At 42.8% G+C, this 17,898-nt stretch overlaps 1 protein-coding gene across 1 annotated transcript in view; it reads left to right on the forward strand.

The window, feature by feature from the left end:
• Nucleotides 1-17,898, forward strand: part of TRAPPC9 (trafficking protein particle complex subunit 9) — an 839,327-nt gene that overhangs the window by 44,333 nt on the left and 777,096 nt on the right. Inside the window, exons 8-9 of the mRNA XM_065398766.1 lie at nucleotides 4,558-4,774; nucleotides 13,741-13,884. Of these exons, the coding sequence (XP_065254838.1) occupies nucleotides 4,558-4,774; nucleotides 13,741-13,884 (361 nt within the window). The remainder of the gene's footprint in view (nucleotides 1-4,557; nucleotides 4,775-13,740; nucleotides 13,885-17,898) is intronic.

The raw sequence follows: 17,898 nt of genomic DNA on the forward strand, positions 1-17,898 counted from the left end.
ATTTTTGCTTGTCAAGTGGGCAGAGACCAATTTGTTGTCTGAATACTCCACATTCTGAGTCCTCTCAACTACCAAACAAGTGGCTGAATGGAAAAATTTCTTCTGGAGAATGATTCCCAGATTGTATGCTTTGAAGACAAAGGACTGTCTTCCTTTGTGTTTAGAAAAAGATCTAAAAGTATGTGCTGGAGTAAAGGTTTCTATTAGTGCAGAGCTCTTTAATCTAGGAAGGAAAGAATAAAAAGATCCAGTTACTGAAAGTTGAAACTAGAAATTCAGACTAAAACAAGGCAATTTTTTTTAAACAGTGAGGATAATTAACCATTTGCACCACTTGCCATGGTAAGTTGTTCTATCTCCATCACTTGAAGTCTTTTTAAATAAAGGTGGATGTCTTACTAAAAGATATGCTCTAGTTCAACAAGAAGTTGTGGCATAAATCACTAGGTGAAATTCTTTGGCTTGTGTTATGTAGGAGGTTAGACTAGATAGCAGTTTTTTCTGGCGTTAAAATCTGTGAAAAATAGATTAAATTAATAGATACTAGTGTAATTATTACTAAAGATAGATGTGTTAAATTGGATGAGTGGGGCATTGTGGCTGTAGATTTTTGTCTCAAATGACAGTGCCAAGCTCTACCAGCTCTCTTCTGCAGATATTTGGAGCAATACACCTTGGCTCTGGATGGATTTTCCTTAGGCTTGAATCTTTTGTCATTGTATTGTTCCCCTCACTTTTGCTTTAACACTCTTCAGATTAGAAATGGGAGGCCTCCCATTTGCCTTTATATGTTGCACAGTTGGCTAGATGCATTATGATTATTTTGTCTTCCTCTGACATATCAGTTACAATGAACAAGAGAGACTGACAGATGCATCTAAATATTGTTTTGAAAATTCATTTATAGCACCTATGTTCTTGTCTAGTAAATACTTAAGTATCACACATGTTATGACTGGAATCTTCCTTTGAGGTTGTGGAAAAATAACTAAGTTGATATGAAAATTGTTATAAGATACTGTCTTAGGATACATATTAAGCATAATTGTATGATGGGGTATATTTCGGGACGAAGCCCTCAAAGAACACCTGCCACTGGAGACATAGAGGCTTGGACTTCTGAACAGAAGCTCTACCCAGACTGCTTGTTTGGAACTTTGGGGGGTTTGAATTTGAAGCATTGGCACTTGGCTCTTGGGGAGAGGGAGAGATGGTTTGTCGGTTGGCTCCTCTGAGCCACTGCTGGACTCTATAAACTTAGACTGCCCCAATTAGGTAGTGACAGATGTTTCTCATTGAACTCCTATACTCTTTGCCTTTAGATATTCTCAATCCTGGAGCAAGAGTTACTTAAACACTAGTTTTTTTCCTTTGTATATTAGTGACTTTTTTGAGTGAAGTTGTGTTCATACCTTTAAAGTTATCAAACATACTTTCTTATGATAGTTGTCAGTGATTTAAAGTCTTGTATTATGGGTTGTTTGCCCAAGCTATATATTGCGTACCAGCTGTCAGCAGTGATACGCTACAAGAACTTGTTATTGCTTGTTACTAGGATATTACAGAACTGAAATATTGTCTAACAGCCTCTGACTTTTCCAAAACAAGACACTTTTTTCTCTATTTAACTTCAGTGTACTTTACAGTTAAACAAGAGAGAAATAGTGAGCTTAAATCGGATATCATACCGAAGTGCAGCAGCTGTGTAAACTAGAGAAAACTTGTAGGTTTTGATCAAGTTTCTTCTTTCGTAGAATTTGATGCCTATCAAGATTAAGCTTTTCAGTGTCTATTTCCTGACTCGAGTGGGCTGTATGATTTTGTCCAGAAGCATGAGGATTAATATTTACATTGTACTTAGAAATTTATAAAATCAAAGAAGGATTAAGCTGGGACGTTTATCGCCCTCTTTTCTGAATTTGTTAGTCTATTGAAAAAGGTTTGGAAATTTACAAGATGGTAAATCTGTAAGAAATGTGTATTCTTGACATTAGAGTTCCACATGCATGAATATAATTAGGGCTTCAGCTCTTTTTGGTTTATCAATTTTATTTTTTGGAGTTTATTTTTTAGCCATTTTTGAGTTTTATGTAGATATCTAAATATTGGTGGCTTTCTAGGCATTCTTTGTCCTGTGAGTAATTTATATAATATACATTATTCATTACAGTAGTATATATTGTAGTGAGTAATCTCTTTGTAATGTTCCTTAGTGTGCTTTAATACACGCCAGCAGGGTCTAGATCAGGGATCTCAAACTCAATTTACTTTAGGGCCAGTGCCAGTCCTCAAATCCTCCCAGCGTGCCAATAATGTCACTGAAGATGGTGTTCAGAAAAGAAAATGTTTATATTGTATTTTTTATTTTGAATTTTTTAGAAATAATAATGGTCATACAACTTTATACAATTCTTCATCTGCCAGAAAGTTTTTAGTGTTTACCACACACCTGGCAACGCTTCAGTTCTGTCAGTTTGTTGATGTTTGGCCTCAGTGACTGAGCAGTTGAAACCTTCAGGATTGTAGCAAGGTGTGCATCAGATAGTTGTGTTCGGTATTTTGACTTGTTTATATTCATTGTGGGGAAAAAAGTGACACTGCCTCCATGGCTGACTCTTCCCGGCAACTATTGTTGCTGCCTCTATGGCTGACTTTCCCCGGCATCTAGTGATGGTATCTCTGTCCCTCTCCCCCAGCCAATGGGAGCTGCGCAGAGTGGCGCCTGCAGCAGACATTGCCGGCAGCATGTCTGCATGCCTCTCTCCTCCGTGGGCCGCAGTGGGGAGGTTCTGAGGCTGCAGATGGCCCGTGGGCCAGGACTTTAAGACCCCTGGTCTAGATGGACCAATTAATGTGCAATACATTAGTGTGCTTTAGAAATGACACTCCCGTTATCTGCATTATTGCTCTGTGTAGACAAGCCTTTAGATGCAAGTAACCATTTCTGTTGTTTTTGTGACGTTTATCGGATAAACACTGATTTTCATTTTTTGTAATGGGGTGTGTTGTTGATGTTATCAGTTGAAAACCTAAAATCAGAAGACCTAAATACAATTTAGTGCTAACAATGGCTTAGAGAAGGGTTGAGCTGTTGCTGACTAATGGTCCATATAATTCTAATTTGAATGGCTGCAACTATTGTTTTTACTACTGAGCAGTAGTAATGATAAACGTCAACCTACTGTGCAGCGCCCCCCACATAAACAAACAAATAAATCCAGAGACACACTGTTTTAGTTTGCCAGAAAGTCCCTTTGGACAGCAATGCTACTGAGGAACAAAATATTGATCCAACATATAGTTAAATTCAAACCAGTCCTTCATGTGAAAACGCACTAGAACAGTATTACTGTTGGTTTAAAGCCAATAGCTTCTCTGGTTTCCTGATAAGGAAAGGGATGACTATAGATGGGAATTGGCAGAAAAAGAAAAAAGGCCAATATTGTATTAATGGGCTTGGTCAGCTGAAGTTGTGTTGTAGCTGGGATCATTGTAGTCGTACTGTAGTAGTAGTAGGCAGTGTGCATGGCCTGTAGTCATAATATCATATGCTGTGATCCTGTCACATCTCATAAACTAAGAGGGTTTGGCAGATCAATACTTACTTATTTAGGGAGACCTGTAAGGTATCCCCAGAAGAATTCACTAAAAGATATAGTAGATGGTATGCCCCTGCTCCTGAGTTGGTGGTGAAATGGATGTCTTTTGGGTAACACTAAGGAACATCATCCCACTGGAGGCTTTATCTTTCAGATGAAACTTAAAACAAACATCCTGTTACTTGTGGGCATTATTCCTGATATGCCAGTTTGATGGCTGCTGTTAACTGTATGGTTTATTCACTTCAGGGCTAAGGCGTTGTTTTGCATTTTTTCACAAAGCTAGGAGCATCAATCTTGATTTTCTAGCCAAATTCTAATTTGGGCAACTACATTCTTTCTAGCTAAAATTCCCCCTTTATTTCAACCAGATTAGGGTTCCTTTGAAATGACAAAACGCTACATAAAAATTTCACTTATAAATAGTCTTGAACTCTGAAGTGCAACTTACAATGTCATATTTTAATGTGATGATAATCTACCTCTGATGTAGTGCTTTTCATCCATATGTCCCAAAGCTTTACAAAGGAGATGAGTATCATTATCTCCATTTTACAGATGGGGAAACTGAGGCACAGAGGGGCAAATGATTTGCAAAGCCAGGAATAAAACCCACGTCTCCTGAGTCCCAGTCCAGTGATCTAAACCCTAGGTCATATAAAGTGAAGATAATATAAAAACGGGCAGAAAATGCAGGGCTTAGTGTAACGGCTTGGTAAAAAATTCAGGACACAGGCATTAGAGCAGATATAGAAACCTGCTAACGGGGCCGGGACCAGGACCAGGACCAGAGATTATTTGCTTGTTTGCTTATAATATGCAAGATCATTGGGGTCTATAATGCTGGCTCCTTCATTGTCTTTGATGTTTTCTATGTATTTTTCAGTTGTTAAATTTTTAACATTTTAGCATAGTAAAAAGTACTTTACTCTCTTTTCTCTTCTTTTTTACATTTCAGCTTTCTGAAGAAGAAAAAATCCAGCGTTACAGCATTCTCTCTGAATTGTATGAACGTATTGGATTTCACCGAAAGTCTGCGTTCTTCAAGCGTGTAGCAGCAATGCAGTGTGTGGCACCTAGCATATCAGAACCCGGTTGGCGGGCCTGCTACAAACTGCTTTTGGAGACACTTCCTGGTTACAGTCTGTCTTTGGATCCGAAGGACTTCAGCAAAGGTAAGTTTCTGTGGCTCAGACTGCTGGTTTCTGCATTAGTGTAACTAAGTTGCATAGAAAACAACTCCCCCACCCACTTCAATCTGATGCCAGCAATTCTAGAAAGAAGCATCTTTGTCTTTGCTAATACTGCTTCTGTTTGTTCAATAAATATGAAATTCTGATCATATCTAGGAATGTCAATAGCCCATCAAACTATATTTAAATCATTAAATAAAATGTATTAGAAATGAGGAATTAGCTGAAGAAATCTTGGAGTCACTTGCAGTATTATTTGCAAACTCATGGATGACAGGAGAGGTCGTGGAAGACTGGAGAAGGGCTAATGTAATCTCTAAAAAGAGGAAAAAGGAGGAATCAGGGAACTATAGACCAGTCAGCCTGTCCTCGATACCTGGGAAGCTACTAGAGCAGGGGTCGGCAATGTTGGGCACGCGGCTCGCCAGGGTGCTTACCCTGGCGGCCCGTGCCAGTTTTATTTACCTGCTGACGCGGCAGGTTCAGCCGATCGCGGCCCCCACTGGCCGCGGTTCGCCGTCCCGGGCCAATGGGGGCGGCGAGAAGCCGCGGCCAGCACATCCCTCGCCCGCGCCGCTTCTTGCCGCCCCCATTGGCCCGGGATGGCGAACCGCGGCCAGTGGGGGCCGTGATCGGCCGAACCTGCCGCGTCAGCAGGTAAATAAAACTGGCCCGGCCTGCCAGGGTGCTTACCCTGGCGAGCCGCGTGCCGCACGTTGCCGACCCCTGTACTAGAGGAACGTATAAAACGTTCAGGATGAAGGAGGGATCACTAGCACTCCGCATGGATTTACGGAGAACAAATGCCAAACCAGCTTGAATTCCTTCTTTTAACAAGGTAACTGGTTTGGTGTATGGGTGAATGCAGTGGACCTAATAATATACCAGGATTTTAGCAAGACTTTCGACAGTCCCACATGACATTCTCATAAGTAAGTTGGAGAAATGCGGGCTCGGTAGAACTACCATAAGTGGATACATAAACAACCGTAAACAAAGAGTAGCTATTAATGGAATGATGTTAGATGGGAAGGAGGTCTCCAGTGGGGTTCCACAGGGGTCTGTTCTGGTTTCTGTTATTTAACACCTTTATTAATGACCTGGATGTAGAAATAGAGAGCATTCTGATCAAATTTGCAGGTGACACAAAGCTAGGGAGGGTTTCAAACACTGTGTAGGATAAAGCTAAAATTCAAAGTGACCTTGTTAAATTGGAGCACTTGACTATGTACAAGAAAATGAAATTCAAAAAAGACAAATGTAAGCTGCTATGCTTTGGGAAGAAAAACCAAATGCACAAATACAGAATGTGGGAAAACTGGCTTGGCAAATAGCACCGCTTAGAAGGATCTGTGAGCGATGGTGGATCACAACCTCAACATGAGTCAACAATGAGATACTGTTGCAAAAAATAGCAAATGCAGTTTTGGGTTGCATTAACAGAAGCATAGCATGCAAGTCATGGGAGAAGAGAGTACTGCTCTACTCGGGTGCTGGTTAGGCCTCAGCCGGGGTACTGTGTCCAGTTTTGGTCACTGATGTATAGAAAGGATGTAGAGAAACTGGAAAGGGTCCAGAGGCGAGTGACAAAGATGATCAAAGGTATGGAATGCAAGCCATATGAGCAAAGGCTGAAGAACTGGGTATGCTTAGTTTGGAAAAGAAGAGATTAAGTGGGACATGATAGCGGTCTTCAAATACTTGAAAGGCTGCCATAAAAAAGATAGAGAAAAATTGTTCTGTCTTGCCACAGAGGGCAGAACAAGAAGCAATGGGTTCAAACTACAGCATAGCAGATTTAGATTAAATCTCAGATTATTTTACTTTTGAAATGTCCAAAAAACAACAAGTGAAAACATTTTGAAGAATGTATGATCTAAATTTAGATCAGTAACACAAAAAGCGAAGGACATACTTCATACTTGTTTTATGAGTGCTTTTAATTACTGTTGTTTCTATCCTGGAAATGAACAATTGTGACTATTTAATGTGATGTCGATTTATTTAATTAAAGAATCATAGAACTGGAAGGGACCTCGAGAGGTCATCTAGTCCAATCCCCTGCACTCGTGGCAGGACTAAGTATTATCTAGACCATTCCTGACAGGTGTTCGTCTAACCTGCTCTTAAAAATCTCCAATGAGGGAGATTCCATAACCTCCCTAGGCAATTTATTCCAGTGCTTAACCACCTTGACAGTTAGGAAGTTTTTCCTAATGTCCAATCTAAACCTCCCTTCTGAAATTTAAGCCCATTGCTTCTTGTCCTATCCTCAGAGGTTAAGAAAAACAATTTTTCTTCCTCCTCCTTGTAACAACTTTTTACATACTTTGAAAACTGTTATGTCCCCTCTGTCTTCTCTTTTCCAGACCAAACAAACCCATTTTCCCCCATCTTCCCTCATAAGGTCTGGAGCGATTTGCTCCAGATCTTTAATCATTTTTGTCACTCTTCTCTGGACTCTCTCCAATTTGTCCACATGCTTCCTGAAATGTGGCACCCAGAACTGGACACGACACTCCAATTGAGGCCTTGTCAGTGCGGAATTGAGCTTAAGAATTACTTCTCGTGTCTTGCTTACAACACTCCTGCTAATACATCCCAGAAGGTTGTTCGCTTTTTTTGCAACAGCATTACACTGTTGATTCATATTTAGCTTGTGGTCCACTATGACCTCCAGATCCCTTTCTTCAGTACTCCTTCCGAGGCAGTCATTTCCCATTTTGTATGTGTGCAACTGATTGTTCTCTCCTAAATGAAGTACTTTGCATTTGTCCTTATTGAATTTCATCCTATTTACTTCAGACCATTTCTCCAGTTTGTCCAGATTGTTTTGAATTTTAATTGTATCCTCCCAAGCACTTGCAACCCCTCCCAGCTTGGTATAGTCTGCAAACTGTATAAGTGTACTCTCTATGCCAGGGATCAGCAACCTTTGGGATGGTTGCTTACCTGCAACGTCCGCAGGTTTGGCCGATTGCAGCTCCCACTGGCTGCGGTTCGCCGTTCCAGGCCAATGGGAGCTGCAGGAAGTGGCAGCCAGCACATCCCCTCGGCCTGCGAACCGCGGCCTGTGGGAGCTGCAATTGGCCAAACCCATGGACGCTGCAGGTAAACAAACGATCCCGGCCCGCCAGCGGATTTCCCTGATGGGCTGCGTGCCAAAGGTTGCCGATGCCTGCTCTATGCCATTATCTAAACCATTGATGGAGATATTGAACAGAACCAGACACAGAACTGATCACTGCGGGACCCCACTTGTTATGCCCTTCCAGCTTGACTGTGAACCACTGATAACTACTACTCTCTGGGAACGGTTTTCCAACCAGTTTTGCACCTACCTTATAGTAGCTCCATCTAGGTTGCGTTCCCCTAGTTTGTTTATGAGAAGGTCATGCAAGACCGTATCAAAAGCTTTACTAAAGTCAAGATATACCACATCTACCGCTTCCCCCCCCAATCCACAAGGCTTGTTACCCTGTCAAAGAAAGCTATCTGGTTGGTTTGACACTATTTGTGTTTGACAAATCCATGCTGAGTGTTACTTATCACCTTATTATCCTCTAGGTGTTTGCAAATTGATTGCTTAATTATTTGCTCCATTATCTTTCCAGGTACAGAAGTTAAGTTGACTGGTCTGTAATTCTCTAGGTTGTCCTTATTTCCCTTTTTATAGATTGGCACTATATTTGCCCTTTTCCAGTCTTCTGGAATCTATCCCATCTTCCATGACTTTTCAAAGATAATTGTTAATGGCTCAGATATCTCCTCAGTCAGCTCCTTGAGAATGGAATGTGAATTTTATGATTTAAGAGATTGTTCATGGTTGTAGGGTCACATTTGGCACTCTGATCTTGCAATGATGCATACAAATATGCTGCTGCTGATGTGCTGGATCTGACTGCTATTACACCAATTTTCAGTTTCTTCATCTCATGTACGGAGTTTATAGCTGCCATAGAAATAAAAACGTTGTTTCCAAGCACAGTCATTATTACGCAGCTATAATTTTATAGTTTATCTTAAAAATATTTTTTACCTGTAAGTTTTACATTAGCCTGTTCATCATAGATCGTTTGGTTGTTTCAGATAAGTTGTTTTTGAAGAAGTTTTTAAAAATTATTTATTGAATGTTACTTAAGCTGTTGATAAGCTGAATGACAGGACATGATTATTAAATTTGCCTTTATTATACTTTTTGTAAACCTTTTTGTATAACTTTTTCCCTATAAGGAAAATCCAACCTGCTGATTGGTTGGCTGTGTCTTTTGATAAATGCTTGATAATATGGGGGAATTTTCTTCCTTGTACAGTAGCACATTTGTGTGGTACCTACTGTACAATGTAGCAAGAAGAGCGATTTGCTCAAGTGTTCTCTGCATATTCCCACCCATAGGGTGCAACCTTAATAGCAGTGCCCATTGATGTGCAAGTGTGCCTCCTTCTGTCCTCCCCTCATTCTCAGAGGGAGGCTTTAAAAGGGGTGTGGTACTCCAGCTGCCTCAGTTCCTTCTTATGTTCTTTCTCAGCTGTTCATGGTAAGAACAGCCTGACTCGGTCAGACCAATGGTCCATTTAGCACAGTATCCTATCTTCCGACAGTGGCCAATACCAGTTGATTCAGAGGGAATGAACAGAACAGGCAATCAAGTCATCCATTCCCCTGTTGTCCACTGCCAGCTTCAGGCAAGCAGAGGTTAGGAATGCTCAGAGCATGGTGTTGCATCCCTGCCCATCCTGGCCAATGGCTGTTGATGCACCTATCCTCCATTAACTTATCAAGTTCTCATTTGAACCCTGTTATAGTTTTGGCCTTCACAACAGCCACTGTCAAAGAGATCCACAGACTGACTGTGCATTGGGTGAAGTCATAGAATCATAGAATATTAGGGTTGGAAGAGACCTCAGGAGGTCATCTAGTCCAATCCCCTGCTCAAAGTAGGACCAATACCAACTAAATCATCCCAGCCAGTACTTCCTTTTGTTTGTTTTAAAACTGCAGTCTGGGAAATTTCATTGGGTGATCCCTAGTACTATGTGTTATGTGAAGGAGTAAATAACATTTCCTCATTCACTTTCTCCACACCAGTCAAGATTTTGTAGACCTCTATCATATCCCTTTGGCCTAGATCCTTCTGTTCAGTGCTTTTTAGCTAGTTTTGGTATAAGCTTTTAGTATAGTTAGTGACTACAGTAATTCTTAGGTAGTGTTAGTCTTTTATAATTATATATACGTTATTAGTTAACTCAGTTATAGTTGGATCTGGCTCTTTAATTCTGAGATGGCAGATCCAATGATCAATAAGCCAAGATTTAGGAGATGTGCCTCCTGTCTATAGGTCTGCCTGGTTTCTGGTGAGGATGTTAGTTGCCTTAAGGCATCAAGGTGCTTCGTATGTGCTGTATTTACTCTGAGGACAAGAAAGGAGAGGTAGAACAAACTTCAGGCTCTATTATTTCAGGAGGCATTTAGCAGCCTCCTCCTCCTCTCTTCTCCCTCCCCCCCCCACCGATCTGACCTTTTACAGGGATCCAAGAGTGTGCACAGATTGGCTTTGGCCATGATTACCACTGGGGACAAGAAGCAAGAAAAATCTTTGCAGAAAGTACTAGCTTTGGTTCCAGGCTCTAAAAAGTCTAAGGTTGCAAGGAAGGATTTGAGACTATTGAATCCTAAAATCAGATATTCCTTGGTGGTGATGGCCTCTGTAAGTGGAGCCAATCCACGGGTGAGATGTTCTTGTAATCTATGCACTCCCAGGCCGGCAGAAGAACCGGGGAACAAAAAGGACTATTACAGGAGCCAAAACCAAGAGACATTCTGGGGACTTTTTGAATCTGATATCAAAGATGGTATCCACCCTCATCTTTTCTCAAAGATGTAATTACCTTCAATATCAAAACCCCCTTCAGGGTCATCATCAACAGAGAAGGGTGACCTTTATACCCTGTAGCAGAGGTAAACAAACCCCAGGATTGTCATTTTCTGGACCACACATGTAACCTCATATGTGGCATGAGGTCCCAGAATTGTATGCCAGTTCCTATTTTGCCTTTCCCAACTCCATTTGGAGATGGCCTATACAGTACTATTTTTACAGCTAGTAAGCTATAACCTTGGATTGGTGAGTTTTAGAGATAATATGCAGCAGATGTGCCATACAGTTTTTAAAACCCTTCCTCCTTCCAACCCCTTCTTCCTTTTCTTTTCTGGGATCTGTCTTTTTATGAAACCTTGCTGAAATCAGAGGTGGTCTCCCTTATACAAGCAGGTATAAGGAAGTACCAAATGGTTACAGAAGAAAATGGTTTTACTCAAGGTACTATCTAATTCAGAAAAAGGTTGGAGATCTTCAACCCATATTGGAGCTCAGGAAACTAATTTCATTCATAGGAAAGTTTCAGTTTCACATGTTCTGTCTCTGATAATCCCCTCCCTTTCCACATAGGACTGGTTTGCAGCTCTCAATTTAAAGGACACTTCTATTTCCACATCTCCATCAGACCATTCCACTGTAAATGTGTCTGTCTCTTATACTAGGAGACTGGGACCCAGGGACCCCTTGATGCCACAGCAAGACAGAGCTCGATTCCAGGCTCTTACTGAAGAGGGTAAGCTGGTGCCCAGAACTGCACCTATCAGCAATTGAAGCAATAGACACATCTAACTGGATGTCAGTGGCCATTGTGATGTAGCCATGACTCACAGCACATGCTTTGGGATTGCCCAGGAAAGTCCAAAACACCATGGAGGGCTTGCCCTTTGATGGAGCCCACTGCGTCTGTAAAAAGATGGATGAATCTTTACTTATTTGTAAAGTACTTACTTGGCTCCCTGGGAATATGTACGCCTGCCCCCAAAAGGAAGTATTGCAGCCAGGCTTCCAAATATAGACTGGCAATTCAACAGTTTATCACAAGTGGTCTGCAGGTGACCTTCGTAAGAAGAGTACAGAAGTCTCGTTTCCCTGCACCTCCCACATCTACATCAAGAAGATATTTTTTATGGGAGTTTGAGAGCTACAACTATTTAATGATACCACAACTATCTGATCTGCACATATCCTTTGGGGGTCGTTTAGTACACTGTTCCCACAACAGGAGTGCTGACATAATGGACAAGTGTGTATTATCCAATCCGGCTAAGCAATTGAGTTTCCCTCCTTCTTTCCTACAAAACCCTCATTCCTGTCCCTCTTCAGGGATCATTCTCTCGAGGGGATTCTCAGGCAGGAAGTGGAATCCCTCCTCTCCAGCAAAGGAAAAGGTTGTTACTCTGTGTGCTTCCCCCAAAAAGAAGGGTGGGTGGAGACCTATCCTCCATCTCTGCAATCTTAACCACTTTATTCGCAAGCTGAAATTTCGCATGGTCATTCTGGCATCAATAATCCCATCCCTGGAAAAATACATTTGGTTTACAGCTGTTGATATGAAGGACACTTACTTTCACTTGGATAGTCACTGCTCCCACAGATACTTTCTCAGATTCATAGTGGATCCTGACCATTTCCAACACAGGATGCTCCCATTCAGCTTTGTCACTGCCCCCAGGTCTTTCTGGTAATAGCAGCTCATTGCAGATGCAACAGTTTCACCATCTTCCTCATCTCAATGATTGGCTTCTCATTGCCAGGATATGTCAAGGAGCCTATGAGTCAACCTGAATAATGCTTCAACTACATTCTTCCCTAGAAGTCAATATCCTCACTCTGATGCAAACTGTAGACTTTCTAGGGACCACCCTAGATTCAGTCACAGAGAGAGCTTATCTACCAAGGAACAGGCTTCTGATAGTGAGCTACTTGACAGATCAGGTTATGCACAACTCCCGAACTCCAGTCTTTTTCCCTCCTGAGGCACGTGGCTTCATGCACCTACGTTGCCTTTTGGCATGGTTCAGTGTATTCACCAACCAAACACATCATGAATACCTTCCAGAGTAACGTCTTGTTGCTATAGCAGAATGAGTGCGAGGTTAAGCTATGTCCTCCGAGGGGATCTCTAAATGGACCTCAGGTTGTATCCTACTCCGCTATCAGTTGTTGCATCTTTCTTTCCTTCATTGGGTGAGGGCTCATTTTACAAGAGCACAAGCAACTTCAGTGGAAGTACCTTTACTTGACATTTGCCGGGCAAGTACATGAAGTTCCATCCACTTGTTTGCGAGATGGTATGCTCTAGTGCAGAACTCCTCTGCTGACAACCTTTGGGACCATGATCCTCCAAATGACTCTGCTGTCTTCATCCTTGCATCTTCCTTCTACTTGAGTACTGCTCATCATTCACCCGTAGTGGACCAGCACCAGAAGAAGAGGAAGTTACTTACCTTGTGGTAACTGGAGAGTCTTTGAGGTATGTGGTCACTATCTGTATTCCACTATCCATCCTCCTTCCCCTCTGCTTTGAATCTTTATTAGATTTGTGGTAGAGAAGGAACTGGAGAGGCAGTTAGTCTACTCTGCCCTTTATGCCCTCAGTTGGAAACACAAGGAGGGCAAAGGCGCGTGCGCGGACCAACGGACACTACTTGCAAGAATTCTCCAACTCTAGTCACATGAGCAGATGTGCACACTCACAGTGGAATACAGATAGGAACTACACATCTTGAAGAACCTCCAGTTATTACAAGATAAGTAACTTCCTCTTCCACTACATACTAAATTTATCTTTGCAATTTGGAAGAGGATATGAAATGAAATTTTAATTTTTTAAATGTTTTACATGTGGGTTCACTCTAGTACAAACAAAGAAATAAAACCATGCCCCACCATTATCTCTAGCGCTTTTTTAAGTTAAAATCTGGAGTGTTTTTTAATCTTCAGCTTTTATATAAACACCAATATATTGCTTATTTAGGATCTGTAGAAAAACCAAATGTAATTATATTTTTAAGCTACTTTAGGTTTTATTAAAAATGTAACAAAAATGATTTCCTGTTTATTTTATAGGAACTCATAAAGGATGGGCTGCAGTGCAAATGCGTTTGCTTCATGAGTTAGTGTATGCTTCAAGAAGAATGGGAAACCCTGCTCTTTCTGTCCGACACTTGTCCTTCCTTCTCCAAACCATGTTGGATTTTCTCTCTGATCAAGGTAGGATTTTTTAAAGGTACATTACTTTTTTCTGTATGATAGTGAAGATGTGATATTAATGTTTTGAAATTTACTTAAATTAACAAATTCTAGAGGTGTCATCTTAAAGGGGATTGAGTGAAAACTTCGTCCCAGGTGCACAGAAGAAAGATGAGGTGCAGTGGATGTGGTGTTAATTAGGCCGTAACTTTATATGCTTAACATATCTGGGAATACTCAGCAATAAATTGTACAGTACAGGTCATCATTTCTTCCTTAATTGTTTTCACCTACTTGGGAGGGCTGCTGTGAGCCCTTCCCACCCTGGTCCCAGTCCATTATTGAGACCCTGCTCCCCTCTCCTTATATTAGGGTTCAGGGTGGGCTAAAAAAGGGGTGTGATCATCCCACTGTACAGGTGATAGATCAGTCCCCTTTTCCTAGCTTCCTTATGGGATGCCTTCAGCTAAATCCATTTCCAACTCCTGTTAATCAGGAAACTGTATCCCTTTTTTTAACAATTACCTGTACTGGACACAGAGAGGGATCAGCAATTAGTTTTGCTTCATCCCCTCAACCCCCATTTGAGTTCCTGGATAGTTAATAGTTCCCTTCCTAATGTCAGCTAAAAATATATCTATTCTCTGGTTGAAGAGGTGTATCCCATTGTCCCTGGATAACTCTGGTACCAGGTTTTATTTTATTTTATTTTTTTTATTTTGCATGTAATCCACCAAATTCACCAAATTTCAGATGTTTCACACATCTTCTGGCCTTGTCAACCCATGGAGGCCTGGCAGCAACCCAGCATTCCCTCTATTACAGCATTTCACAGTCACTCCCAGGAAAAGGTCCTCCTAGATCTGATTTAAATCTCTCTGTGCCCTTGTGTTTAAATAAACCCAATAACAAAATCTAAATAGTTTTCACTCCAGGTATACGATAATAATTTCTGGTGGCTGCTTTAGAATCATAGAATATCAGGGTTGGAAGGGACCTCAGGAGGTCATCTAGTCCAACCCCCTGCTCAAAGCAGGACCAATTCCCAACTAAATCATCCCAGCCAGGGCTTTGTCAAGCCAGGCCTTAAAAACCTCCAAGGAAGGAGACTCCACCACCTCCCTAGGTAACCCATTCCAGTGCTTCACCACCCTCCTAGTGAAATAGTGTTTCCTAATATCCAACCTAGACCTCCCCCACTGCAACTTGAGACCATTGCTCCTTGTTCTGTCATCTGCCACCATTGAGAACAGCCGAGTTCCATCCTCTTTGGAACCCCCTTTCAGGTAGTTGAAAGCAGCTATCACTCTTCTCTTCTGCAGACTAAACAATCCCAGTTCCCTCAGCCTCTCCTCATAAGTCATGCGCTCCAGACCCCTAATCATTTTTGTTGCCCTCCGCTGGACTCTTTCCAATTTTTCCACATCCTTCTTGTAGTGTGGGGCCCAAAACTGGACACAGTACTCCAGATGAGGCCTCACCAATGTCGAATAAAGGGGAACGATCACGTCCCTCGATCTGCTGGCAGTGCCCCTACTTATACAGCCCAAAATACCGTTGGCCTTCTTGGCAACAAGAGCACACTGTTGACTCATATCCAGCTTCTCGTCCACTGTGACCCCTAGGTCCTTTGCTGCAGAACTGCTACCTAGCCATTCGGTCCCTAGTCTGTAGCTGTGCATGGGATTCTTCCGTCCTAAGTGCAGGACTCTGCACTTGTCCTTGTTGAACCTCATCAGGTTTCTTTTGGCCCAATCCTCTAATTTGTCTAGGTCCCTCTGTATCCGATCCCTACCCTCTAGTGTATCTACCACGCCTCCTAGTTTAGTGTCATCGGCAAACTTGCTGAGAGTGCAGTCCACACCATCCTCCAGATCATTAATAAAGATATTAAACAAAACCGGCCCCAGGACCGACCCTTGGGGCACTCCGCTTGAAACTGGCTGCCAACTAGACATGGAGCCATTGATCACTACCCGTTGAGCCCGACGATCTAGCCAGCTTTCTATCCACCTTACAGTCCACTCATCCAGCCCATACTTCTTTAACTTGGCGGCAAGAATACTGTGGGAGACCGTATCAAAAGCTTTGCTAAAGTCAAGGAATAACACATCCACTGCTTTCCCCTCATCCACAGAGCCAGTTATCTCATCATAGAAGGCAATTAGGTTAGTCAGGCACGACTTCCCCTTGGTGAATCCATGCTGACTGTTCCTGATCACTTTCCCCTCCTCTAAGTGTTTCATAATGGATTCCTTGAAGACCTGCTCCATGATTTTTCCAGGGACTGAGGTGAGGCTGACTGGCCTGTAGTTCCCCGGATCCTCCTTCTTCCCTTTTTTAAAGATGGGCACTACATTAGCCTTTTTCCAGTCATCCGGTACCTCCCCCGATCGCCATGAGTTTTCAAAAATAATGGCTAATGGCTCTGCAATCTCATCCGCCAACTCCTTTAGCACCCTCGGATGCAGCGCATCCAGCCCCATGGACTTGTGCACGTCCAGTTTTTCTAAATAGTCCCGAACCACTTCTTTCTCCACAGAGGGCTGGTCACCTTCTCCCCATATTGTGCTGCCCAGTGCAGCAGTCTGGGAGCTGACCTTGTTTGTGAAGACAGAGGCAAAAAAATCATTGAGTACATTAGCTTTTTCCACATCCTCGAGGGGCCCACACTTTCCTTGACTTTCTTCTTGTTGCTAACATACCTGAAGAAACCCTTCTTGTTACTCTTAACATCTCTTGCTAGCTGCAACTCCAAGTGTGATTTGGCCTTCCTGATTTCACTCCTGCATGCCTGAGCAATATTTTTATACTCCTCCCTGGTCATTTGTCCAATCTTCCACTTCTTGTAAGCTTCTTTTTTGCGTTTAAGATCAGCAAGGATTTCACTGTTTAGCCAAGCTGGTCGCCTGCCATATTTACTATTCTTTCTGCACATCGGGATGGTTTGTTCCTTTCTGGCTGCCAGAGTATAAAAAGGGCATCAGCTGGTCCCAGAACATGCACCTTTTGCCACGCCAACTCAGATTCACCTAGTCACTGAGACCCAGCTGTGAATCTCTGGGAAACTGTCTGCTTGGATGTTTTGGCTCAGTGCCGGCAGGCTCAAACATTGACTATGACTAAGGCTACGTTTATGTCACGGAGGTCATGGAATCCGTGACTTTCAGAGACCTCTATGACATGCTCTGCTTCAGCCCCAGGGACTGCGGGACTCTGGAGCAAGCAGCCACTGGGGCCCTGGCAGGGTTCCAGCTACGGGTGACAGTCTCCTGAGGGGGCCTTCCTTATGGTTTCAGTGACAAGCGACAGCCTCGTGGGAGGGTGGGGAGGAGGACGTCTTGGGCAAGTGGCTCGGGTGTCCCGTTTTCTCTTTAAGAAATATGGTCACCCTGCAGTTCCCAGCTGCTGTGAGTGGAGGGGGGCCTCCCTGCAGCTTCCAGCTGCGGCAGGCAGAGGGGGAACCCACAGCTCCCAGCTACCACGGTGGTGGGGGAAATCATGAAGCTGCAGCAGCAAAAGTCACAGACAAGTCACTGCTTCCGTGAATTTTTGTTTATTGCCTGTGACTTGTCCATGACTTTTACTAAAAATACCCATGACAAAATCTTAGCTTTAACTGTGACCTGTTACTTTGCTCCCCGTAGAGCACCCCTCTGCTCAAGGTGACTTGGGGCTGCCTCACTAGATTCATAGACTTTAAGGTCAGAAGGGACCATTATGATCATCTAGTCTGACCTCCCGCATGATGCAGGCCACAAAATCTGACCCACCCATTCCTGGAATAATTCTCTCCCTTGACTCAGCTGTTGAAGTCCCCAAATCATGATTTAAAGACTTCAAGTCGCAGAGAATCCTCCAGCAAGCGACCCCTGCCCCATGCTGCGGAGGAAGGCGAAAAACCTCCAGGGCCTCTGCCAATCTACCCTGGAGGAAAATTCCTTCCCGACCCCAAATATGGCGATCAGCAGAACCCCGAGCATGCGGGCAAGATTCTCCAGCCAGACCCACATTGACCATTGATACTAATTACCA

Source organism: Emys orbicularis, chromosome 2 (genome assembly GCF_028017835.1).
Source record: "Emys orbicularis isolate rEmyOrb1 chromosome 2, rEmyOrb1.hap1, whole genome shotgun sequence".
NCBI classification, from domain to species: Eukaryota; Metazoa; Chordata; order Testudines; family Emydidae; genus Emys; species Emys orbicularis.